This window comes from Triticum aestivum, chromosome 5B, assembly GCF_018294505.1.
Source record: "Triticum aestivum cultivar Chinese Spring chromosome 5B, IWGSC CS RefSeq v2.1, whole genome shotgun sequence".
NCBI classification, from domain to species: Eukaryota; Viridiplantae; Streptophyta; class Magnoliopsida; order Poales; family Poaceae; genus Triticum; species Triticum aestivum.
This window is the reverse complement of record NC_057807.1, coordinates 9,291,379-9,315,562: the sequence shown is the minus strand read 5'-3', so window position 1 is coordinate 9,315,562 and position 24,184 is coordinate 9,291,379. Positions and strand designations below refer to the sequence as shown.

The 24,184-nt window shown below is 45.3% G+C and overlaps 4 protein-coding genes, 1 long non-coding RNA gene and 1 other non-coding gene across 7 annotated transcripts; 3 read left to right on the top strand and 3 right to left on the bottom strand.

The window, feature by feature from the left end:
* The first annotated feature begins 205 nt into the window (after positions 1-205).
* LOC123110094 (peroxisome biogenesis protein 3-2) lies at positions 206-4,216 on the top strand. Its single transcript, XM_044530526.1, has 6 exons — positions 206-650; positions 936-1,126; positions 1,265-1,395; positions 1,586-1,713; positions 2,088-2,327; positions 3,560-4,216. The coding sequence occupies exons 1-6, from the start codon at positions 460-462 to the stop codon at positions 3,816-3,818; spliced, it is 1,140 nt and encodes a 379-aa protein (XP_044386461.1). The 5' UTR covers positions 206-459; the 3' UTR covers positions 3,819-4,216.
* A 96-nt stretch (positions 4,217-4,312) lies between these two features.
* On the bottom strand, positions 4,313-6,436 carry LOC123110095 (WD repeat-containing protein 43). The gene is made up of 5 exons (XM_044530527.1): positions 6,086-6,436; positions 5,261-5,343; positions 4,912-5,023; positions 4,727-4,801; positions 4,313-4,640 (listed from the first exon to the last, which is right to left on the bottom strand). The coding sequence occupies exons 1-5, from the start codon at positions 6,344-6,346 to the stop codon at positions 4,434-4,436; spliced, it is 738 nt and encodes a 245-aa protein (XP_044386462.1). The 5' UTR covers positions 6,347-6,436; the 3' UTR covers positions 4,313-4,433.
* A 3,070-nt stretch (positions 6,437-9,506) lies between these two features.
* LOC123110093 (uncharacterized) lies at positions 9,507-11,309 on the top strand. 2 transcript variants are annotated; one of them, XR_006453157.1, is made up of 3 exons: positions 9,507-9,935; positions 10,275-10,651; positions 10,768-11,309. It is a non-coding gene; the product is annotated as an uncharacterized lncRNA (long non-coding RNA). The 2 variants fall into 2 exon arrangements; XR_006453156.1 differs by having other exon boundaries at positions 9,507-10,651.
* Positions 11,310-13,815: 2,506 nt separating this feature from the next.
* On the bottom strand, positions 13,816-19,438 carry LOC123115422 (protein TANC1; the record flags this gene model as incomplete). Its single annotated transcript, XM_044536581.1, has 11 exons — positions 13,816-14,168; positions 14,324-14,403; positions 14,555-14,725; positions 15,211-15,312; positions 15,481-15,633; positions 16,198-16,314; positions 16,471-16,560; positions 16,695-16,834; positions 18,493-18,627; positions 18,792-18,974; positions 19,138-19,438. Coding segments are annotated over 11 exons (1,500 nt in total), but the record flags the coding sequence as incomplete, so codon positions are not given.
* Positions 19,439-19,512: 74 nt separating this feature from the next.
* On the top strand, positions 19,513-19,585 carry TRNAA-UGC (transfer RNA alanine (anticodon UGC)). Its single transcript has one exon. It is a non-coding gene; the product is annotated as a tRNA-Ala (tRNA).
* Positions 19,586-22,851: 3,266 nt separating this feature from the next.
* On the bottom strand, positions 22,852-24,093 carry LOC123115421 (uncharacterized). The gene has a single exon (XM_044536580.1). It carries the CDS (start codon positions 24,064-24,066, stop codon positions 23,317-23,319), a length of 750 nt encoding a protein of 249 aa, XP_044392515.1. The 5' UTR covers positions 24,067-24,093; the 3' UTR covers positions 22,852-23,316.
* Between the last annotated feature and the right edge of the window lie 91 nt (positions 24,094-24,184).

The window sequence follows — 24,184 nt, the reverse complement described above, 5'->3', positions numbered from 1 at the left end:
AACCTTACATACGGATTCCCGAATAAAGTGGACATTTTACCGTAACATTCTAATCGCATTTGATTGATCGATATCTAGATGTTGATGCAAAGCAACGAACGAAAATACGTATTTGAATTTTGCGTTCGTACTCGTTTATAGAGAAAAAAACTGAACTGTTTGATTTGTATTCGAACCATTTTTACATCCAACGATTTCCCCCAGGCCCTTATCCCCCACTGGTGACGTCACCGATCGGAGTCGGACCCCCGTCTCCGCCACCACGCGCAGATCCCCTCCCACCCGCCGGCCGGCCGTCGCCGCCCTCCTCTTCCCCACCGCCGTCGCCGCCCTCCTCCTCGCTCGCCCCAGCCTGCCTACCTCCGCGTGCCCGCCTGACCGCGAACCCGACCGCCGCCGTCCCTCCCGCGCGGCAAGCGGCTAGGGTTTCGCCCGCGTCGCCGCCCCGCCCGGGCCGCCATGTTCCAGCTAGGCTCCGCCCCCGGGAAGGCCTTCTGGGCGCGGCACCGGTGGAAGATGCTCCTCTCGCTGGGCGTCGCCGGGGCCGGCTACGCGGCCTACCGCTTCTACGACGCGCACCAGAAGCAGCTCGTCCGGGTGGAGCAGCGCGCCGAGGAGGAGCGCGCCGCCGACGAGATCATCAAGAATCAGTGAGCACACAAACCAAAACCACCGCCAGATTTGTTTTCTGTCTTGCATTTTCTTGCTTACGTGTGTATGTGGCTATGTTCTAAATCGGCGACCGCAGCGGCAGCTATGCAATTGATTCATCTTAGTGCTAGCAAACTACAGTCGGCTCATTGAGTTTATTATGTCTTCGTGGTGATATGGGGCAGTAGTAGTTCTGTGATGCACCACATATTCAGTGAGATGTTGAAATTCATGTAGTAGTATCATAGGCTCCTTCATGACCGTTCTCTGCAACTCTCTGTCAGGTTGCAAGCCCATTTTGAGAAGGTGCAGAGGATCTCGGACACAACCACGCTGCCGTTTGCTATGCACTACCTACGCTCGCGGATAATGGAGGAGCTGGATATTTCGCACCTGACCGAGAGGCTGCTGCAAGGGAAGGGAGAGCTGACGCCAGAGGACAAGTACGAGACCTGGGAGAAGATTAAAATTCTGAGTATGATTCCGTGGTTCATCTCGTCCTCATTCATGGCCTGTTTATTTTCTTCTTCCCTGTCTCATCTGTGATGTCAAAGCATTAGGCTGCTGATTCCATGTCATTTAACTCTTGTTACTTCTTCTCTACCCCCCCTAGGTTTCACAAGGACAGTGTCTTCAATGTGGGCCATGACATTGCTGAGCTTATATGTTAGAGTCCAGGTCACCATATTAGGCAGACATCTCTACTTGGACTTTGCTCGTGGTACAGATGGTGCTCAATTGCAGGTAAATTCGTGATCCATTTTATTCTTGAGTGATTCCCCTATATGCATAAGTTATGGCTGCTTTATTTGGTTTTCCCCTTGTATTGATCATTGCACATGTGACGCGCAAACAATTGTATTATGCTACAACGGTGACTTCACTGGAGACCATACTCTGCTGCCTGACATTGAAATATCTCGCTTCTGTGTAGGCGGAATCTGATACTTTTAGCGGCAATGGACATAAGGACTTTCTTGGAACTGCTGACTACCTTGCAACATATGGTATCACTGCATTGATCAGGCAAATGCAACATGCTGCAACAGAAATTTTGAAAGAGTAAATATTTCTTCCCCTATCCGCATGATTATTCTGTCACCATGTCAGTAAATTATCATATTCAACAGCGTGTTCAGCATCCAATGAGTAGAGACAAATAAAATTTAAAGGCCCCTAGGGAAATTATTGTCGCACTTTTACAAGACAAAATCCCTTTATGGCAGAGTACTGATTCATCAAGAGAATACTTATTTTATCATTTAGAGTAGGGGCCCCTTTGATCATTGTTGCAACCTTACATGACGAAATTAATTATTTTATTATAGCAGAGTTACGTTTCGCCAAGTGTATACTTCCTCATTTTGCTTAAATTACCTCGTACTTTATAACATGTGTGTTTCCTGTACTGATACTACCATGGGAAAAACATGCAGGAAGCAACTGAAAGACCCTATGAGCATGGACCAAGTATCACAAACGATGTTACAGATATCGGAGCAGTTCATGAGTCTGTGTGAAGGCAACTCATGGATAAATTTTATTGTACCTGAAAACGCCAATCGCTATGCACAGTTGATGGCTGTGTCGAGCAGCGGCTTTGATGACTCATCTCTTCTAATGGATGTTGGAAAGCTTGACCAGCTAATGACTGAGACACGCATGGTGTTGGCAAGGTAATGCAGAATATGTATTGTAAATTCACGATATATGCAGGGTTTAGTAATACTGTAATTTGCTCCGCAATGCGTCTGTTGTCTTAGATCTTTCATATGGCTACCAATCATTACATTTTCTTTCAATAATTATCTTTTCAAGATGTTAAATCAACACACTGTAATCCATATACCGTATGTCGTTTCATACATAAGCAACTAGTGTGTTTGTTTGAGTTTTTAAATATTGATGAAATGAAAACAAGGGAAATGTTAATGCAAGGTGGTGCTGCAGTAAATTTTCTTTGTCAGTAACATACTCATACATGATGCATTGTTCTTATGAAGAGGTTACTACTGCAGCAATAACAGTATCTATTTTGGGATTTGGGATTGATTTATATCATGTTCATATCTGGAGGAGACAACAAAAAACAGCTGGTTGCCAGTTGTACCATTCCGTGTTGCTGGGTACTGGTAGTATTGTAGCTCTGGGACTGCTATGTTGTTTTGAGCTATTGTTTTTGCTGATTTAGCTACTAGCCATTTAAATATGTTGTTTGAGAACCAAAGGAAAACAGAGGGGATAATTTGAATTGATAACTGGCAATTCTGAGCCCTAACTGGCAAAAAATAACCTTCATTCAAAATTTGTGCTCCAGTAATAATGCAAAACTGTCTGGTATAAAATTTGATACATGCTAGTATCTGGTTTTGTATTGAATGACCTCATTTTTCTTATAGCATGAACTGTTATTGACACGTTTTGTAGGCCGTTACCAACGAGAAAACAAACATGTTTGATTGTTATAGTGGAGTTGTCGCACTTGCTTACTGTAGATGATAGTTAATTGTCCATGCTTATCGCTGATAATCTGAATTGCTAAACGGTGCCCTGACCAGCAAGAAACTGACGTTATTCAAAATTTGTGTTCCAGTTTATTAGTAGAAACGGTCTGGTATTAATGTTGGTTTTTTGCTAGTGTCTGGGTTTGTATTGAATAATCTCATTTTCTTATAACTTAAACTGTTGTTGACATGATTTGAGGCCGTTAGCTCTATTGCAAAACAAGAACAGACATATTTGATTGTTATAGTGGAGTTAGTGGTATTTGCTTACTGTACAGGATAGTAATTTCCATGTTTGTCGTCGAGAACACATCTATTGTCCAACTCTGTTGGCATCTGCATTTTTCTTCGAAAGAAACTCAATGAGTATCTCACATCATCCTATTGGCACCCTGTGTTTGCAGCGACGATTTCAGAAATATCATGGACATGTCATTGAGGAAGGTAGCTGATTTGGTGATAGAGGATTTGCGTGCACAGGTTGGAGCCGCGCTTCCTCCGTCGGGACTGCCCTTGGCAAAGCTCTTGGCTAGAGTGGCCCAACTGAGCTCAACGCTGCTCGAGGAACCAAGCAAGAACAAGCACATCCAGACCATCCGAAGCATGCCTGAGGTGGGACTCTTCTACACGTTCCTCTACGCGAACATGCCGCCACAAACATGAGTCTTCATCGATGTGGAAAGGAGCATGTTTCTTCCGAATTTTTGGCCCGAAACATCCGAAGTATCAAGTGGTTTATGTGTATGAAATCTCGATCGTTCTGGATTCTGGAAAGTGATACCGGTGGATAATGGTGGAGAATGTTCGTTCGTGAAAAATATACATGTGGAGAGGAGGCTGAGTTTGTGTCCTGTATATGCTGAAGATGTGCTCTTGTTACCTTGGTTCTTCGTTAAATACTTGTTCTTTTTTTTTATCTAGTTAGAGTTCAACAGGCTGTTTCTGCCATCTCGTTTACATATTTTGGTAGCATGCGTGATGGAATTTGTACCTCATGAATCTTCAACTCTACAAATTGGTTTATGAATGAATGTGTGATGTGGGTATACCTATTTGGTTAACCAATTTGTTTACGGTATCAATTCATCAATTTTTGAGTTTGGTGTATGCCATCTAAACTGACCACTGATGAATTTGTTATCACAAAGCAAACATAATGACCAACAAACACAAATTCAAAGGATTTTTCACCATGACCAAAACTTCTTGTTTGTGACACAACAAAATGGAGTTACAGTACAGTTACTAGTAACCAGGGTTCAAATGTTGTGATCTCTTTCACTCATCATCAACTTCAGACTCTTCCTTGTCGGTCCCCTTTCTCTCTCTCTCCATGGCATCGTCGACCTCGGAATCTTCCCCATCACTCCCCTTGTCCTCGGTTTCCATAGCATCATCAACTTCAGAATCTTCCTCATCAGAATCCACGTCCTCGTAGATAAGCGGAGGGCCTCCCTCTTCTTCATCGGATTCATCATCGCAGATCTGGAATATACATGCTTGAATCACACACACACACACACACGCAAGCACGAGGTTGCAATGCGGGTAGACAGGAGAGGAGAACCTACCTCGCTGAAATGATAGTCTAGGCACGTAGACAGTTTGAGCGACGATGCGAAGGTCGATGTTCTTGCGTCAATCAGCTGAAAAGGGGTGCACCAAGTAACATTACAGTCCAGAAACAAGAACTGCTATTAATTGTACCTCATATTAGCACATCTCTACGGCTGTTAATTTGAAGCAAAATGCTCACCTGATAAAGCGAGTTGAGCAGCAGCAGAGAGGAATCCTGAGACACTATGCTGCTCATGTGCCGGCTAAGCAGAGCTTGAAGCCATGGGAGCAAGCAAACCAGCACTGAACCCCTGCCGAGGCGAAAACGAAAAAGCAGACCAGTTATGAAACCTCTATGCAAAATGTGAGGGTACGCAAGCAGAAACAATGTTTGAGACTTTCAGTGGCTCGTGTTAAACCCAGCCAAACGTTTCAACGCAAGAAATTAACTGAATTCAGAAGCTTTCATGCTCGCGGAACGCACGCCACGTAAACGTCCAGCCGTTTTGTTGCTAAATTGGCAGAGTGGCTCGGAAGCATCATCTTACCTAGACTGCATGAGCGATATCAGGGATTTGAGGAACTTCACAGCGTCTGCTGGCGTCAGGAGTGATACCGACTTCACGATAACCTGCATGTAAGACAAGACATTGGGTTAGGAACTATCAGATTTGACGACCTAATTGCATAAAGAACAACTGATACTCAGAGTTTCACAATGTTTAATAGTAACACATAACAGCTGTCTAATAACCAGCAGGTTGCCACAAGGAGAGTAACCGGCTAATCAAACCAAGGCCGTGGCGGTGCTGGAGCACGGGCAATAGCTGTTGGGGGTAATTTCATTTTGGGTTTGGGACAGTATCAGCGGTTCTCGTCATAACTTTGCCGTCTTAACTTCGTGGGATTCGTTGTAAATGGGTAACATACAATCCAACCAAAATAAAACGCGTTCAGTTTCCATCGAGCCGGAACTAAACCTACAAATTGTCTTCCTAAATGTGTGACTAAGCCAAGAGCGATTGGCCATGGGGAGTTCTACAACCATTCCGCCCTAATTTGTGCGACGAACTCGTGCCCGCGCTCATGGAATCCATTGCCCATGTGCAATGCACAACCCTACCAAACAAACACACAGCTCAAATTTTAACTGGGCAGAAGCTCAAAGTGGCTGTCTTCCTGAACTTTGGACCGAGCCAGGGGTGATCGGCCATGGGAGGCTGACAAGCTGCACAAACATCGCTTCCTAATCTGCGCGACGAGCTCGAGGCTCGGACCCTACGAACGAAACTGTAGCCTATGCTGCGCTGACGATGATGCTACCAGCTATCAAAATGCCATTGCACCATGCCACGGATGAGGAGCTCAGATACCTTGGCGTCTCTGTTGTACAGGCAGCCGAGCAGCGCGGCGCGGTCGTCGGCCTGCAGGGCCTGCCTGAGCAGGATGTGGACGGAGTCGGCGCTGGGGGGCACCACGGCGGCGACGCCCGCCGCGTCGGCGGGCGGACTCAGGGCCGCGAGCTTCTCCGCCATGGTCGGCTCGTCGAGGCTGTACTCCGCCGTGTCCGGGGCGCCATCGGAGGGGGCGGCCTCGGCGCGTCTCCGGCGGCGGCGCCGCGGCGTCTGGTCCATCGAGCCGGTGGGAGAGGCGGCGGCGGCGGGGGGGAGAGGAGGCGGCGGCGGGGAGGGAGGAGTGGGAGGGAAAGAGAGGAGGGCAGGGTCGCGGATAGCCCGGCTCGGCCCGGCCCATATATTGCCACAAATGTTATTGTGCTGACGTTCATGCGAACGTTTTTCCAGCGAACACACTGGAGCCGTTGGATTCGGGCGCACGAATCTCAGCGCACGCTCTCCACAACCTCAACTTCTTCGAGCGACCGTTCCATGTGGGAGATCACCAAGCGGACGGGGGAATATAGAGCCCCCCTCCTCACCCAGCCGCGAGCCTCCACTGATGCACGCTGCTGCTCCTACATCGAGCTATCCGCGTCCATAGCTACACCAGTGCCACGAGCCTGCTGCAGCTTCCTCGAGCCCTCCACATCCACAGCCGATAAAATCTACCAAGGATTACCCCATGGAGAAGGTTGTGAAAAATCTACCATAGTGAGTGCTTTGTCCTCGGATACATGTACTCAACCATAATACTAAATAAATATAACATGGGGGGGAGGGGGGCACTCAATTCAATTCAATGTCGTAGTCCGATCTGGCTTCTCCTGTCCGCATTTGGGACAGATTGATACTCGTTTTTGCTGGATTTGAACTTGCTTAAAAAGAAAGGACTTAGCTTCCGCAAAAATGATCGATGGAGAAGCTCAAAAGTCTCAATCCACCACTAGCAATGGCCCCCTATCGAGCCCCATGATATCATTCATACAAATTTGGAATGCACGGTTATGACACTACTACCTCTCATAGGTTATTGTCTAATTCATGCAATATTGTTTTCGTGCATCAAGAGCCTCCTCCATCGATCGGCGGGACACACCTGTAGCTGTCGCAGCCTCCGCGGAATAGCACTACAGTGCGGCTTCCACCCTCGAGCGATGGGACACACTTGTCCCCCCCTCCCCCCCCCCCCCCCCCCCCCCCCCCCCCGCGCGAGAAGCCTCCTCTTCCTCGACCTCTCCACTGTACCAGGAGCTTCTTCCTGGACCTCCGCCTCCACAACCGAAGAAAGCCCTTAAGAATTACGTCAAGGAGAAGATTGTGAAGGCTTTGGAGATCTCCGGGTATGTTACTGTGGGGATTTTTGTCATCTCCCTCGTTGGCTTCATTTCTTCAAGGCGGCGGCCTTTGTCGCTCGTTGCCATGGGGCAGTGCAGATGGCTACCAGGTTGGAGGTGATCGTCGGGCATTGTCTCATCGTCTTGAAGTGGATGTGAGCAAGGCTTGGCTGTCAATGCTAGTGTCAAGCATGGTGGATGACTAATTTGTAATAGTAGCAAGTACCCTACTGGTCTTTTTGTGTCATCTTCATCTTCGATCTTAATTTGTGTTGAACGATCTGATTTTGAATGATTTGTTGTTGGATGTATCATTTTTTATGTTTTCAGTCTTATACTCTTGAATATCCTTTGAAGTCAGGGGATTTGCACTTGCTAAGGGTTAAGCCGTTTGACGAGGTCTTGGTTTGGACTGCAGATGATCCTCTTTCAATTAGGACTTGGTAGTATTGCACATTTTATTATATTTGAGTTGTATGCACAAGAAAATATCATTCTCATAGATTCGGAATACACAATGATGACACTACCACGTTCTCATAGGTTATTGTTTAATTCGTGCATTACTATTTTCATTCTCACATGTTATTGCACAAGCCATGACTTAGGATAATAAAACATCAATTATACATTTGCAATCTAATAATTCAATTACTCTCTTAAACTCTTACATCTATTGTTTGTTTATTATACTTCCTCTAAAAACTAATACATGTACATGGGCTGATGGCTGGGCATCTTAAATGAAGTCGATATGTACTTGAGAGATCAATGTGAGGTGTTGCGCCAGTGGTTTCCCTGTACACCTTGAATGTTGGTAATTAAACCGCGTGGGGTTAACGATTCATTTTTTTCCTTCTTCTTTGGTCAACCGTTGTTCATAGTACGCGTTTCTTTAAGTTCTTTATAGTACTTGTTGGGATTGTAATAGTGCCTCCCCTAGTGGAGACGGTAGGGTTCAGCATATATATGATGTTTTCATTTTTCAAACGTCATATACATGATGTTAGGGGCCTAAGACAATTTAGTTACTAGTCTTATTGAGGAGATATAACATTACTTGAAATAAGAAATGTTAACACGAACATCTATATATGCCGAGCTTTAAAAACTGGATTGCAAGAAACTAATATTACATTTAGGAGCAGCTGGGTTGTGGTCTTCATTACTACACTAAAGCTACTTGATAAGGATGCAAATCATACTAGCAAATTAACATGAATGTGAGTACATCTGCTAGGGCGGGTTGTGATAATGAGCCATTATCAACATCATTATTGTGGGATCAATGGCACACGGGATGTAGGCCAGACATCATCATTGCTGCCGAAAGGCCAGCATTCGTCTAGTCATTGACATAGTAATTTGGATTATTTTCACAACTGCCACTCCCGTCCATCTCCTATGCTCCCACACATAAGATGCTCCCATGATACAATATTTTAAAAAACATATTTAGCTGTTTCAAAAGATTCTGAAAATAATTATGAGTGTTCATAAGACATATGTTGACAACCTGTAAAAAGTTCAACTAAAAAATTCGAAATACACATGCGGAAACAGAAAAGACAAATCTGATCGTAAATATTGTCATTCTGGCTTTTGTCTTTTTTGGCACTATTCATATTGAATTTGTCTTTTTTGTTTCTTGATGTGTGTTTCAAATTTTGATTTGAATTTTGGTTAACACTAATTTCATTGTATGCAGTCGATTGTTTTCATTTATTAAAATAGTTTTGTTGAATCACATCTAGATGAGAAATAAGTATTGCACATCTAAATTCTCTACCATACGATCAACTACTATTGTAAAACAGTATAACACAGCTACCTACAACCCTCCACGGCGATTTGACACTCTTAGCCGTCGGATCGCTCGAACGTAGGATTCAGATTAACTCGGCTGTCACAAGTCGTTACGCACGCTCGCGACACAGTGTTACGGGCCGCTGCTCCGGAGAACGACCTCCTGTTTACCTCCGTCAGCGGGCCATCGAAGGCCCAGGTCTTCTGATTCACTAATAGGCCCGGTCGTCCAGGCCCAGTCGTCCAGTTCCAGCACAAGCCCCCTCACCTCCTCTCCTCCTTCCTCCGCGATGCGCCGCCGCCGTGGGCGAGTTTCTGCCACGCATCCGCGCCGTAGGCATCCATCGCCGGCTGTTGTTCTCCTGCATCCGTATCCATGCCTTGCAGCTGTACCGCGTGTTGGACACTCTCCTCATGAACCTCACAGCCCCTCCCAACAGCAACCAGATCCCCTCCTTTCCCTGCAACCAGATCACAATCTTTCCCGTCGATCGGTGGTAGTCACATCAATCGGCAGGCTACTAGCAGCAGCGGCGGATGGATCGAGAACGGAGAATGGACGGGTGACAGCCAAGGTGTGTGGCTGCAAGCTCCCCTTCCCACTATTCTCCATTCACGATGCAACAGGAGGTGGCTGCATTTTTTTGACAACCAGATCAAGACAACGGCGATAGGGAGCAATTTTGGTACGGTTTTTTTATTTGATCTGAAGCTATTTATGTTTTTTATCTAAAAAATGACAGTTTCAACAGATGGATTCTTAACTATTCATTCTTGAGATACTCATTGCACCACAAAGCATTGAGATAGTGGGATTTGATACTCAAAGCATGCATTAGTCACTACTCAGTTATTTTGAAAACCATTTCAATTTTGAACCATGTCGTTTTCTTTTGAAAACCAAATCAATTATTTACTAACCGGCCTTGCCCATAGCCAGTCATGTGGTAACTAAATTACAGTTAATTCGTAAACTTGAAACACCAATTGACTTGATAATTCATGCTACAAATTTGCTCCACCAGGCATCCAGGCTAACTACGAATTTCAGATCTCTAGCCCACAGAAAAATTGGTATTCTCGTGAATTTAAGATGATGCCATGAAGCGCAATTATAGGGTAAGTAAAGGAAATAGCTTGTGCTAAATGATGGATCACCCTCGGTGCTGCGACCGGCTGCCTGTCCTTCGCCTCGCTGCGCTAAGTAACCTCGAGGTCCTCTTCTCCTCCATGCTCGTGCTCGAGATCTGCTGCTGATGAGCTCAACGCCTCCCTAGCTCTCCTCTCTTACCCTGAACACTACGCCTTTGTTAATCTCGACCTAAATTCCACCTTTTGTATGTATCAGGCTTCATGGTACCTATGAATCCATCAGCAGTCTGGCAACATTGGTCGAAGAGAGGTAAAAATTATTCAGTTAGGTTGCCCTTTTTGTTAAATTATTAGCTCTATTTTGCCACTTTACAGTCTTATAATTACAAAATTAATCAAAATTTTGGTTCTGCACAATGTCTTTAGGTTGCAAGGTAAAGAACTTCTGGTAGAAAGCATTTAGCTTCCAAAACAAGAGTAATATATGGACACAATTGATTAAACAAATTAACAAGAATGACGCTGGAGAGATTTTGTTCAGAGCAGATCGTTTTAAGCCATTGTCGCTTTCAGGAAAGAGAAGGTACATATAGTTGTTATTACAGATAACATATGATAGCTCAATTTGTTCAGAGCAGGGCGTTTCAAGCTACTGCTGTTTTCAAGGTTGATTGCTACTATTTGGAAAAAGAGTTGGAATGAAATAAGACATTAAATAGCACATGGAAGCACCTACAACTACAAGGGGGTCTCACTAGGTACTGTATGCAGGATGCTCTTCCATAATTCGTGCCGGGTGTACTAGGTATTGATCTATTTTGACTTTTTGTATCTTGAATTCTTGCTGTTGTGGGCTCCTGAAATCCAGTTTTTAGATGCACCTCTCAGTCTACAATTTGGGTAGTCCACAAGAAAGTACATGGTACAAATTTCTCAGATATTTCTATGTACACAAATCTTTTGACATATTTCTCTTTCCTACAGTAGATGTCATCAAGATAGGCGGGCGCGGCAACGCGCGCTTCGATGATCTAGTTAGATTCGTGCAATACGTTGTCTTGGCACGTGTTATAGCGTTTTCTTGCTGCCGTTCGCGATTCTGACTCCTGTAGCCCGTCCATGTTTGATTTTTCATGTGCCACATGGGCCGTGCGCTTCTCTTCTCGTTTGTTGATGGCTTCGTTCTTTGTTTTTTCGGGTCTGGTTCTGTTCTTTGTTTATTCAGCCCCATAATATCGTTCTCACAGATTCGGAATTAAGGACAGTATAACCGTAAGCTTAGCATCAGATCATATCACTTAGTTTATTTGTTACAGCTTTCTTCATGTCAAGTATTTGTTTCTTAGACCATGAGATCATGCCACTCCCGAATACCAAAAAAATACTTTGTGGGTTATCAAAAGTCACTTCGTAATTGAGTGATCATAAAGGTGCTCTACAGGTATCTCAGAAAGTGTTTATGGGGTTGCATGGATCGAGACTGAGATTTGTTGCTCCATGTGACGGAGAGATATCTTTGGGCCCTCTCGGTAATACAACATCACAACAAGCTTGCAAGCATGTGACTAATGAGTTTAGTCACGAGGATCTTGTATTACAAAACGAGTGAAGAGACTTGCCGGTAACGAGATTATATTGAACTAGGTATGGCCATATCGATGATCGAATCTCGGGCAAGTAACATATCGCCGGACAAAGGGAATTGTAGACGGGATTAACTGAATCCTCGGCAACGTGGTTCAACCGATAAAGATCTTCATTCAATATGTGGGAGTCAATATGGGCATCCAGGCCCTGCTATTGATTATTGACCGGATAGGAGTCTCCGTCATGTCTACATGTTCTCGAACCCGTAGGGTCACACACTTAAAGTTTCAGTAACGCCAGGGTAGTATTGGGATATTAATAGTGGTGAGACCAAATATTGTTCGGAGCCTCAGATGAGATACAAGATATCACGAGGAGCTCCGGAATGGTCCGGAGGTAAAGATTTATATATGAGAGCTCATATTCAGGTTTCAGAAACAGTTTTGCTAGAACTCATCTAGATGAGATATAGTTTGGTCTCATTCACATCTTATAGCCATTTGATGTGATACTATAAGATGCGTGTATGCTGACATGGGTTGTATTTGTTCTTGATTTCAAAGTGAATGAGACCAAATTATATCTCATCTAGATGAGTTCTAGGTACTCCCTTTAGAAAAGTTCGGGAATTTTCGGTAGAGTATCGGGAAGGTTCTAGAAGGTTTCGGGTGTTCCACCATGGGACCCAACGACCCGGGAAGGGGCCACATGGACCGAGGGGTGAGGCTACAACCCACATGGGCTAGTTGCACCAAGCCCCAATGCCCTTGTCGTTTAAATCTAGAGATAAGATATTATCTCTAAACTTAAAGGGTTGAATCTAGAGATAAGATGTTATCTTCAAATTTAAAGAGATTTCTCCACCGGCCGTAGGAGGGTTTTGGCCGCCCTCTCGTGCCTCCTAAACTATATATAGAGAGGGGAGGCGCATGGGGGCAGCCACCCTTCGACCCTCGGCCGCCGTCTCTCCCAACTTCTCCCATCTCCTCGCAGACGCTTGGTGAAGCCCTGCTGCACCCGTGGTGCTGGCTAGATCCCATCTACCTCTCCACCCTCCCTTGCTAGATCAAGAAGGCTGAGACGTCATCGAGCCGTACGTGTGCACATCTCGGAGGTGTCGTTCGTTCGATGCTGGATCAGATTGGATCGCAAAGGAGTACGACTACGCCAACCACGATTGATTTGCCATGCTTACCAGCGAATGTCGGATTTTTTTTTAACATTTTCCCCATTTCTTGAAAACATTATTGTGCTCATGCTTGCTAAAGAAAATTGTCATCTCAAACAATATAAATTGCCATGAAAAACGCTCAATTTACTATGCTCTCCCTGCGAACATTCTGGTTATCAAAATCCTATTGTTGTCCCCCTTTTCTAGAGGTGCTAACTCAAGAATTCCACCTGGAAAGACACAAATATAAGAGTTACAAACCCCATTAAAACATGAATTTTATGATATACTTTTTGTGACATACATCTCGTATATTATTGATCATATTGATAGTCAAAGTATATCTCGAAATACATATCAGGCTATATATTCGGATGAAGTGAGTACTTCAATCATCCGTACATGGTGAGTGGATACAAGATATAAGGTTATGGGTAGGGGTGCAAGTCTCCTCGAAGACGGTGGGTGCAGAAGGAACACATTATTTCGCGGCGACCACAGTTGGGTGCACAACATCGTCGCCAAAGATGGGGAAGAAAAGTAGGGCAAGCAGTTTAGGGATCCTTGCCATTGGATCAAGATCGTATGGCTAAAACTCTGGCTCGGAAAATTTAAGGGAAGCAGGACTATATATATCATATAAACGGAAGGAAGGCCCCAACAAATTTCATATCATCATCACAATCATCTGCATCACCCAAACACATCTCCACAGAAAATCCACCAAATTTCAATCCATTACCATCCACTGTCCTCTCACAAACCAGATGATGCAGTGAGAGTAGAAATGTTGTTGCATGGGCACAGCACAAGCTTACCAAAAGCTGCCAGTGATAGATAACCTACTTAAACTACAGCTCTGAGCTCTAGAGTCTTAAGATCGTCACCAAGATGACACATTGAGCCGTTGTTTCAAGCTTAAGTAGCAGCAAAATGCCAGCACCACCTGCTGCTACTACTGACTGAGAGCGTCTCTAATCATCCCATCTACGAAAACGCAAAAAAAGGAAGGGCTTCGGTTTCGCGACGCGCAGGCGGGCATCACTTCTTCTTCAGTTCCATCGCCTCCCTGAAAAGAGCAGTCAGTCAGTCAGTCAATTTGACAAGGCAACCATGCTTCTGATGTAGTACATGCATGTTGCACAAACCACCTATATATGGAGTACATTTTTGTCACCTCGACGACAAAAGTGAGTAAACGGTGGGGGTCTCTTCCCTACTTACCAGAACAATTTGTCCATCTCATCGTTCTGAGGGTCCAGCTCGACGCCGCCCGACAGCTCCTCGCAAGCTTTCTCATAGTCCTGGAAGAAATGGAGACACAGAGCTCAGATCGACGGCAGCCCAGATGAAAGCAGTAGTACTTATCAGAATGCAAAAATGCTGCTCTCAAACAAACAAAAAAGAAATGTAAAAATGCTTGCTTTGGTCTCCAAAAAGAAGAAGAAAATGCACCTTTAGAAGCATCAGAGCCTGTCCTCGGCAAAGGCGCACCTCCGCCCACTCCGGGCACCTCCTCTTGCACCTGGTTGCATCCTCCAAAGCCTTCTGTCCGTCGCCAAGCTGAAGCCAGCAGCGGCTCCTGCTCGCCAGCATCTTGCCATCAGATGGATCAACTTTCAGCGCCTGCGCCCAACCAAACAGCATGCATGTGTCAAACATATATACCGACTGAAGTTATAATAGCAAGTTCTCCCAAGAGATAAAATAAATTTGCAAATGGATAGTAAATAAAGGGCAGACGCGTCATCTCAGATTATACGGACCCAGCCACAGCAATGTACTGAATCATCAAAATAACTCTTGAAGATAATATCTACTCAACAGTGGCATGTGCTCTATGCCTCCACTTATCCAAGGCCTATGCAAGAATTCATACTTCATGTCATTTTTTGTCATTGCAACTTCTACAGCGGTTCTCCTGTAAAACAAGTTATTTGCTGGTATTGTGGTTTACACTTCATACAGTAAGCTACATCCAAGGAGATGATGATGCTGATGCTAACCATTTAACAGATTAACTTTATTAAAGGTATCTGCATGTAGAACATTTCACACTTCAAACTTGTACAGATTAACTTTAAAAAAGGTAGACCAACAGAAAACTGTACCTGTGTGTAGAACTCTGATGCACTTGTGTAATCCTGCTTTTCAAATGCTTCATCCCCTTTTCGTTTCAGGTCAGACTTCCTTGTGTTAAGAACATCCTCATCCTGAGCAAATTCAAATAACTTTAGTCATACATTCGAAAATTCCAATGTGTGCGACAATTATATATATAGCGACAGACTGAGGATTTAATGCATTAAAAGGACAATAATACACATCCAAATGTTTTTTTTCGTTGGGGAATGTCACTTATTTTCGCCATGGTGGCATACCTGCAGCTGCATCCTCTCCAGTTTGGCATGATTAATTATCCCATCAGTGCTCCAGTCTGCCACAGTTGAGATTGGGGAGGTGACAGGAAACAGAAGTTCAACGTCTTCCCTTGTACCATACACAGCAGCTAACTCTATCGGGAATCTACCACACTGTCAGAGCAACAGAAGAAAGTTTATTAAGCAATACTGAAGATTAAAAAAAGAAAGACAAGGGAATGGTTCCTTGGTAATCTAGGAATCACCATGCTCGCCAATTGGACGACACAAAAAAGATGCTATAATACAAGCGTTAAAAATGCCTAACAAAGTTAGTAGTACCATTAAGATAGGCCAAGGAAGTATCTTATAATTTTCTGTGTGTATCTGACCACACAAAAAAAATAGATAACAAATGGAAAAGGAAACATAAACAGCCTTTTTTAGGTAAAACTTTAACATGCTTGTGTTAAAAGGCAACTGCTAGTAGTCAAACTAATCATATATACCACAGAGACTGACAAACAAATGCATCTTAATTCAAAACCAGCCCATTCAATTGATTCCCAAATGCTTCAAAACTCAAGCATTTTTGTGTACAAAACTATACTTCACTATCACCTTCGGTTCCCATTACATATAGACTTGTACCACCATATTTTCCAGAAACTAGAAGTACTAGAACTACAAAATCAATCAGCTCACAACGATGTTGTAGAAAACAAGAGACAAGATCACCTCATCAGGACGATTTGGGTCTGCACCAGCCTCCAGCAAGCACTTAACACATTTAGTCAAGCCTTCGCTTGCAGCCCTTGCCAAGCAATTATTGACATCATTCACATCAGCTCCAGCCTACGAAAATGTACATGCGGAAGATCAGTAGATAAACATATAGTCTCTCCATATAAATTGAAGATCAGAACAGATGTGAGCAACCGTAACATCAGTAGTTACTCATAGATAAGCACATCTTGAAAGGGAAAAGCAGATCAGTAGACAATTCCATACCTGAACCAATAACTTCACACAAGGCGTGGAAGCACAAAGCAATGCGGCCTTTAGAGGTGTTACTAGATTAGAAGGCACAACCTTGTTGACCTGTAAAAAACAGGACTGTCATAAACACTCGCATGCCGTAGTAGTGGCAGGTCCTTGAGATAACTACTTTCAAGTAAAGCAAATGCAACATAAGTTGGGTAAACAGATAGAAAAAAAGGGTACAAGCACATTACATCTGCATGGTGTTCCAACAGAACCTCCACAGTGCTCTCATGCCCTTTAACAGCAGCAAGATGGAGTGGTGTCCCGTGTTCTGAGCTGCCGTTAGCGTCGGCTCCTCTAGCAAGCAGCAACTTTACTATTTCACACCTCCCTGAAGACAACAATCAGTATATGGAAAACTGGTGATCACAGTCATAATAGGCAAACAAGCCATCTTTGGCGACCAAGTTTTGAGCAGATACATCACAATAATAATACAAACAAGCTGTTTTGAGCAGATAGAGCAAACCAACAAATTTGAACTGAATAAGAAATCATAGCTAGGAAGAACAATAGAAGGTCTCCGCGAGCAAGTTTGAATGGCCATAATGGCACAATGCAATGCAAGATTTTTGGATAACAAGTTTCATTGGCAGCAATATTTCTGGATGAATAAGTTTGAGTGGCTAGAATAGAAATACAACAAGGTAACAGTTCATGTCATGACAGTGACTAAAGACCCACAAGATATATAGAAGCAAGTAATACAAACAGGCTGATGGCCACGTGTGAAGTCTTTAAAACCAGGCTATGCTTTGATAACTTGACCTATACCAAATGAAAGCTGAAGATCACTCCTCCCTGGAGATCACAGTATATGGGAAACTGAAGATCACAGTTATAACGTACTCCTTCCGTCCGAAAATACTTGTCATCAAAATGGACAAAAAGGGACGTATCTAGAACTAAAATACATCTAGATACATCCACTTTTATTCATTTTGATGACAAGTATTTCCAGACGGAGGGAGTACAAACAAAAGGACTTTTGGCCAATTAAGTATTGAGCAGATAGAGCAACCCAACAATGCTCAGAAATTATAGGAACAACAACAGAAGGTTGTTGAACAAGTTTGAATGGCCATAATAGCACAATGTACTGTAAAATTTCTGGATGAACAAGCTTGGCTAGGATAAAAATAGCACAATGTAACAAGTTTGTTCTGAGTTGGCTCCTCTAGAAAGCAGCAACTTTACAATTTCACACCTCCCTGAAGATTACAAACAGCATGTGGAAAACTGACGATCACACAATATATAATAGACGAACAAGGCGTCCCTGGCAACCAAGTTATGAGCAGAAAGATCACAGTAATATACTTTGATGCAGAGCAGACAGAGCATCTGAATAAGCTTTAACAAATATACGGCTCTGTGCATCAGAATGATGCAGAGGCGGGGGGTGATTCTCCTTTTCTAAATAATAATAATAAGAGCAGACAGAGGAAACCAACAACGTTACACTTGAGAAATCGTAGCTAGGAACAACAACAACAACAACAGCACGATGTAATGCAACATTTTTTGCACGAACAAGTTTCATCAATGGCCACAACGTTTGTAGATGAATAAGCTTCAGCGGCTACAATAAAAACACGACGAGGTAGCAATTGATGTCATGACAGTGACAAGGACCCACAGAATGTGTAGAAGGGAGCAACTAATATGAACAAGCTGATGGACGCGTGTGAAGCGTGCATGGCCAGGCTCTGGTCTGATCTACACCAAATGGAAAACTGAAGATCACAGTGTACGGAAAACTGAAGATCATAGTGATGGTAACACACAAACAGAGGATGTTTGGCCCATCAATTTTTAAGACAAAAAAGAGCAAAACCAAGAATGCTACAGATTAATCAGAAATTGCAGGAACAACAACAGGAGGTTGTTTAACAAGTTTGAACTTTGAACGGCCACTATAGCTTCAATGGCTACAGTGTTGAAGGTAGCAGGGAAGCGTTTGTGGCAGAGTCAGTGGTGGTATGGTACCTTTCCTTGCAGCGTGATGAAGGACAGTGTCGCCGTCGTCCTCTTGCTGGGTGAGGTCGGCGCCATGGTCGAGGAGGTACCTGAGGGCCGGCAGGTTGTTGCCGTCCACGGCGTGCTCCAGCGGCGTCTTCTTGCCTGTCACATCCCATCCCAGCCAACAGCACGCACAGGATCGATTAGGCACATACTACCAGAGTTGATTGACCCCTGGAGATGTGATGGTTGCCGCGTGGATCGATCGATGTTGGGGGCGCGAGGAAGGAAGGAAGGAAGGAAGTGGATTTAGTAGTGGTGCTCACTTGGGGAGGAGTCCCACATGTTGACGTCCATCCCGACGGTGTGGACGAGGTAGCGGCATGCGGCGAGCCTGCCCTGTCCCCCGACGGCGGCGTGGAGCGCGTTCATGCCGCGGTAGGTGGTGACGGCCACCGTGGCCTCCTCCCCCGCCTTCCCCTTGCGGTCCAGCTGCTTCCTGGCGATCTCTGCATGCGACCCAAGAAGAGCAGAGCAGATCAGTTGCTGGTCGGCGCGGGAGGAAGAAACCCAAGAAAAAAAAGGCGCCTTTTTCCACCGGACGGCGCGAATCGAGGAGAGGGGCTGGTCGGAGGGGGTGTCGCGGGCGGAGGGAAGGACGTGCGTGCGTACCCTTGAGGCGGCGGACGTTGCCGTAGTGCGCGGCGACGAGGAAGCGCGCCTCCGGCGGCCAGGCGCCCTCGTCTTCAGGCGGCCGGCGAGCCAGGCGTGAACAGGGAAGGAAGTTAGGAAGGAGGTTTGGGGGCGGCGGCGTACCTTTGCCGAGGATGATGCTTTTTTTTCCCTTCTCGTCGCCTGGACTCCTGCTGCTCTTGACCGAAAGACCACACGCAGAATGCCGCAAGCTCCTTCTCGTCCTGTGCTCCGTTTGAAAATTTTCGAATCCGTCCGTCCGTTCGTTGGCATGTGGTGGTTAATGTGATTAAGGGATTAAGGGATTGATTTGATGATGGTTAATGTTTATCAGTGGTTCGCGTTAGCACTCACGGGGATGTAGCTCAGATGGTAGAGCGCCCGCTTTGCATGCGGGAGGCACGGGGTTCGATCCCCCGCATCTCCATTCCTTCTATCTTTTTTTTTTTGGTTTGTTTATCTCTTGGGACCTGTCACCCTATTTCTCACTGAATCCGCGCTAGTGTCACGCTTGGTGGATGCCTTTACTTATAGGTGCAAGTACAATATGGGTGCTCTGTCCCCAAACATATGGATTCAACTATATCATAAATAAAATTACATAAATATAACATTATTTTGTATTTTATTTTCCACAGTTTACATTATTTTTTCTATCCTTTTTTATGCTTGGGAGATCTTCGGGTACGTTATTCTGGCGCTGACCTATTCTAGCGCAAATTAGTAAACATGGATGGGTGGGCAACATCTTTGAGCTGGCCCACACTGCAGACCGGCATGCCGGTCAACAAAGGTCGACCCGCCGCCACCACCGGAATAGAATGCCACCTATCATCAGCTCGCGCAAAATGCGCCTACCTTTCTTTTTTTCTAACCTAATTGCACGAGCAATTCCCGTCTTTCATCCACTAGAATTCACGCCACACCTGGCTCGAGCAGGCCACGGTTTGGATTTTCGGTGAGGTTACATATATACCACCCCCAACGGGATCAGCTTTTGCTACCAGCTGATAAGGAGACAAACTGAAACATCAGTAAAGAAGCGGATCATCAGGACCGGGTTTCACTATCAAATGTCCGGTTGGCGTTGGCAGCTCCATTTGAATGTTTTTCAACCCATCGATGTGTTGGTGTGCGCAACTGGGCCGGCCCATGAATATAGCGAGCGACAACGCACTGTAGCATACAAAAAATACAACCATCGCGGGAAACCCAAACCAGGACCTCACACTATAACTAACTAACATGGTTCTACCAGTTGATCTAGCACTCGATACTAATTATACAGCAGCGCCAAGCTTTAAAAACAACCTACAGCGCAGATCCAAATTATATCTTGAATTTCAAAACCATTTTTTATTGGAAACACACGAAGGGATCTATGAAACACAATCAAATTGCAAATTCGCGAACAAAATTTTAAAACTGAAATATTTTCGAAAATCAGGATTTTCTTTTGAAACGGGGACATTTTTTGAAATTCCAAGACAGAATTTGAAAACACAAACATATTTTGAAAATTGTGAAAACAAGAACATTTTTTGAAATTTGTGAACAAAAATTCGGAACTAAACAATTTTCAAACTCCTGAAAATGTGCACATCTTTGAAATTTGTGAACAATTTTTTGAAACAGGAACAAGTTTTGAATTGCCGAACATTTTTTGAAATTTGTGATCAAAAATTTGAAACTGGATTTTTTGAAATTCCTGATAGACTAAAACATAACCATCTTTGAAATTTGTGAACAATTTTTGGAAACAGGAACATGTTTTTAACCGCCCAAACATTTTTTGAAACTTGTGAACAAAAAATTGAAACTGAACAATTTCGAAACTACAAAATGAAAACATGCACATTTTTCAATTTTATTGTGCTTTTTAAAAAAACAGGAACCTTTTTTTAAAATTTCCGAGCATTTTCTATTCGTGAAAAAAAAACTCTTTTTGAATTTGCAAGCAAATTTTGAACCATGATTTTATTTTTGAATTTTTGAACAAATTTTGAAAACGTTAACATATTTCTTAAACCGAACATTTTTTAGTTTGTGAAAAAATTTAAAAGACGGATACTTTTTGAAAATAAGCGAACAATTTTTGAATTTCTAAACTTTTATGAAATTTCCGAACAAAAATTTGAAAATAGGAACATTTCGGAAAAACCACAAAAATCTGAGAAATTCACTTTTTAAAAAAAAACCGAAAACATTAGTTGAAAATAGTAAAAAAACTCAAAAAGAAAAAACCAGTTCAAGAACCTTCTAGAAGGTTGCCAAAACCGAAAAACCGGTTAGAAACATTCATAGAAGGTTCCCATAACCGGTATAGTTGGAATGCTTAACAGGCCGACCCAGGCGCGACCGCTCGGTCGATAGCCCTATGCGGAACCCTTATCCGGCGGCCCCACTTGCAGCGGCCCAAAGTTTGCTGCGTGCAGCGCGTGCCCAAAATTTTACAGCGCGCGCACAATTTTACACCGTCCGTTAGAGCTCCTCGACGCCCAAAAAACGAATAATTTAGCGCGTGGAGCATTTTTTGGGCGGCTGTTAGAGATGCTTTAAGAAATAATTTAGCGCATGGAGCATTTTTTGGCCGGCAGTTAGAGATGATTTTTCAAACCGTGACAGTGATAGGGCTCGGTCCTCAGCTAGCCGTCTCGATCATGCGACGGTACATTCATACACACACACACACGCACCGGCCTGGAAATTCGTGGCCGTGCCGGCGAGCGTATCGATGTGACCATGGCCGGTCCGGCGGCTATAATAATAATTACGCAATAACTATATACTCCCTCCGTCCAGAAATACTTGTCATCAAAATGGATAAAAGGGGATGTATCTAGACGTATTTCAGTTTGAGATACATCTCTCTTTATCCATTTTGATGACAAGTATTTTCGAACAGAGAGAGTAGTACTTTCCATGCGAGAACACAAATCAAGAGGGTGTGGGACGGGCCAGCATCTTTGACTTTGACTTGACCCATCGTGCGCACTGGCCGGTCAGCAACGTCGACCAGAATGGAATGCCGCCGGCCAGTCTCTGCGTGTGCGCCGGGCAAGCGACGGCTACACTGCTGCTCCGTGCTAGTACTACATGGCTAGTAGTTCTTCTTTAACACTCACTTTGTAAGAGATGACGTAACGAGAAGACCATTGAATTTCATATTCATAGCGCCGGTGCTTAAAAAAACCTTATTTATTGCCCTAAGCATCTCGTTACAGTGCCTTGCATTGTACAAGGCCTACGTGTCTTATCGGCTAAGAAAATATTCACAAACCTAACATGAATTCGTAGACGTCGAGGTCCCCCTCCGTGAAAAAAGCATCGGGAACAAGAACACGCCAGCTCAAGATGAGCGAGGAAGACCAGCAACATCGGGGGATGCCATCGCCAAGATACTACGGACACCGACACGTCGTCACATCCAACCAAATCCATCTCCGAGGAAGGCCACAACCTACTCGCCTGAATCGAAAGGCGCCGCACCGTCGCAAGATGGATAGCTTTTCCCAAGCTATGTTGAGTCCGGGCTGCTCCTCAAGGCGTGAGCATCCAGGGCGCAATGCATATCACTGATGACCCTTCCTCCATGGCTTCTCCCTGTGGTCCGGTCTTGCAACCCCACTTGACGATCCTCTAGGCGCTTGAGGTGGGAGACGTGTTGGTCCCGCCTATCTTGGAGTCGTGACCACACAGGTTTCTAGGTTGGTCGTGATGCACTCTAGAGGTTGTGTATCTCATCTTTTTGTGTTTCCGGCCGGAGTTCGAGCTAGGAGAGTTTTGTGCAGTGTTGCACTCCTTTATGATCTGTGGTGCCCCTGCCTTCTCTCATGTATGTTACCGTTGTTTCTCTCCTTTTATGAATGAAATGATACACAAACTTTTTGTATTCGTGAAAAGAAAATGAAAAAGGAGGAAAAAAAATAATAGAGGTCTTGTTCATCGCAAGCGCACTCCCCTTTCATCCTTGGTAATTACATCATGTGTGGCTGCTAAGTTACAAAGGGAGCAAACGAGCATGATGTTTGTGTACACTTAAAACTAAGGCAATATTAAACGAGTTTTTACTCGCTGCTTTGCAGTTCACGCGCCTAGCCTGTCCTAGAAAGCAAGGATGTACATGCAAGAGCAGCGGCCGGGAGGATGAGCTGTGTCCTATATTAGGTGGTGGCCGTCGAGGCCGGGGTGCATGCACGCCGCCGGGCCCATGAGCGGGAACGAGCACCAGGGCACGTACATCTGCCCGGCCGCGGCCGGGCCGTCCTCGACACCGCCGGGGCGCACGGGCACGGGCTGCGTCGGCGCGCGCGGCAGCAGCTGCTGCTGGCCGTGCTGGTGCTGCCTGGCCATGGCCGCGGCGGGCGCGCCGGTGAGCCTCTGCACGAGGTCGCGGAACTCCCGGGGCTCCACGCGGTACACCTTGGGCGGCGTCGGCGCCGGCGTCAAGCCGCCGCCCGCGCGCCACGGCTTGGCCGGCGGCTTCTGGACGGCCCTCAGCGCCGCCTCGTGGCCGGAGACGGTCACGGACGGCCTCCTCATCTCGTGCCCATGGTGCAGCAGATGATCCATCGACGTCCCTGCTCGTGCTCGGTCGATCCTCGGCGCTTGCTTGAATGAATGATCGGTCAAGAAGTCTGTTGCATGCGCAGCGAGCGGCAGGAAGAAGAAGCAGAAGCAGAGGAGAGCAGAGTATATGGAGCATGGAGATGAGGGCGGGGGCATGGGAGGTATATATAGCGGGCGTCCGCGCGTGCGCGAGGGGGTGAGACCGTGAGAGGCGGAAGCAAGCGGGAGGCGGACTGCCCGCGTGGCCGGCGTGGCGGCGCCGGCGACGCAACACGTGGATGGGGACGGGCGCCCGCCTGCCATGCAGCGATCGGCCGACCGGACAGCCATGCATGCCATGCGAGTATCTCCCGGCAGAGTATTTTATTGTAGAGTTTTCGTGACTTGCGGAGCTCAGCGTGAGCTGCTTGTTGGAGGCATCGGCGGTGCCGAGGTTGGTGCCATCGACGGCTGGCTG

What these genes read in the sequence shown, in the direction of transcription:
- LOC123110095 (XM_044530527.1), bottom strand. Translation starts at nt 6,346, where the DNA reads ATGGACCAGACGCCGCGGCGCCGCCGCCGGAGACGCGCCGAGGCCGCC. An exon ending in ATATCGCTCATGCAGTCTAG is followed by an intron (nt 5,024 to 5,260) that starts GTAAGATGATGC and finishes TCGCCTCGGCAG; the next exon opens with GGGTTCAGTGCTGGTTTGCT. An exon ending in TAGACTATCATTTCAGCGAG is followed by an intron (nt 4,641 to 4,726) that starts GTAGGTTCTCCT and finishes TGTATATTCCAG; the next exon opens with ATCTGCGATGATGAATCCGA.
- LOC123115421 (XM_044536580.1), bottom strand. Translation starts at nt 24,066, where the DNA reads ATGGCATGCATGGCTGTCCGGTCGGCCGATCGCTGCATGGCAGGCGGG.
- LOC123110094 (XM_044530526.1), top strand. Translation starts at nt 460, where the DNA reads ATGTTCCAGCTAGGCTCCGCCCCCGGGAAGGCCTTCTGGGCGCGGCAC. An exon ending in GACGAGATCATCAAGAATCA is followed by an intron (nt 651 to 935) that starts GTGAGCACACAA and finishes ACTCTCTGTCAG; the next exon opens with GTTGCAAGCCCATTTTGAGA. An exon ending in GGAGAAGATTAAAATTCTGA is followed by an intron (nt 1,127 to 1,264) that starts GTATGATTCCGT and finishes TACCCCCCCTAG; the next exon opens with GTTTCACAAGGACAGTGTCT.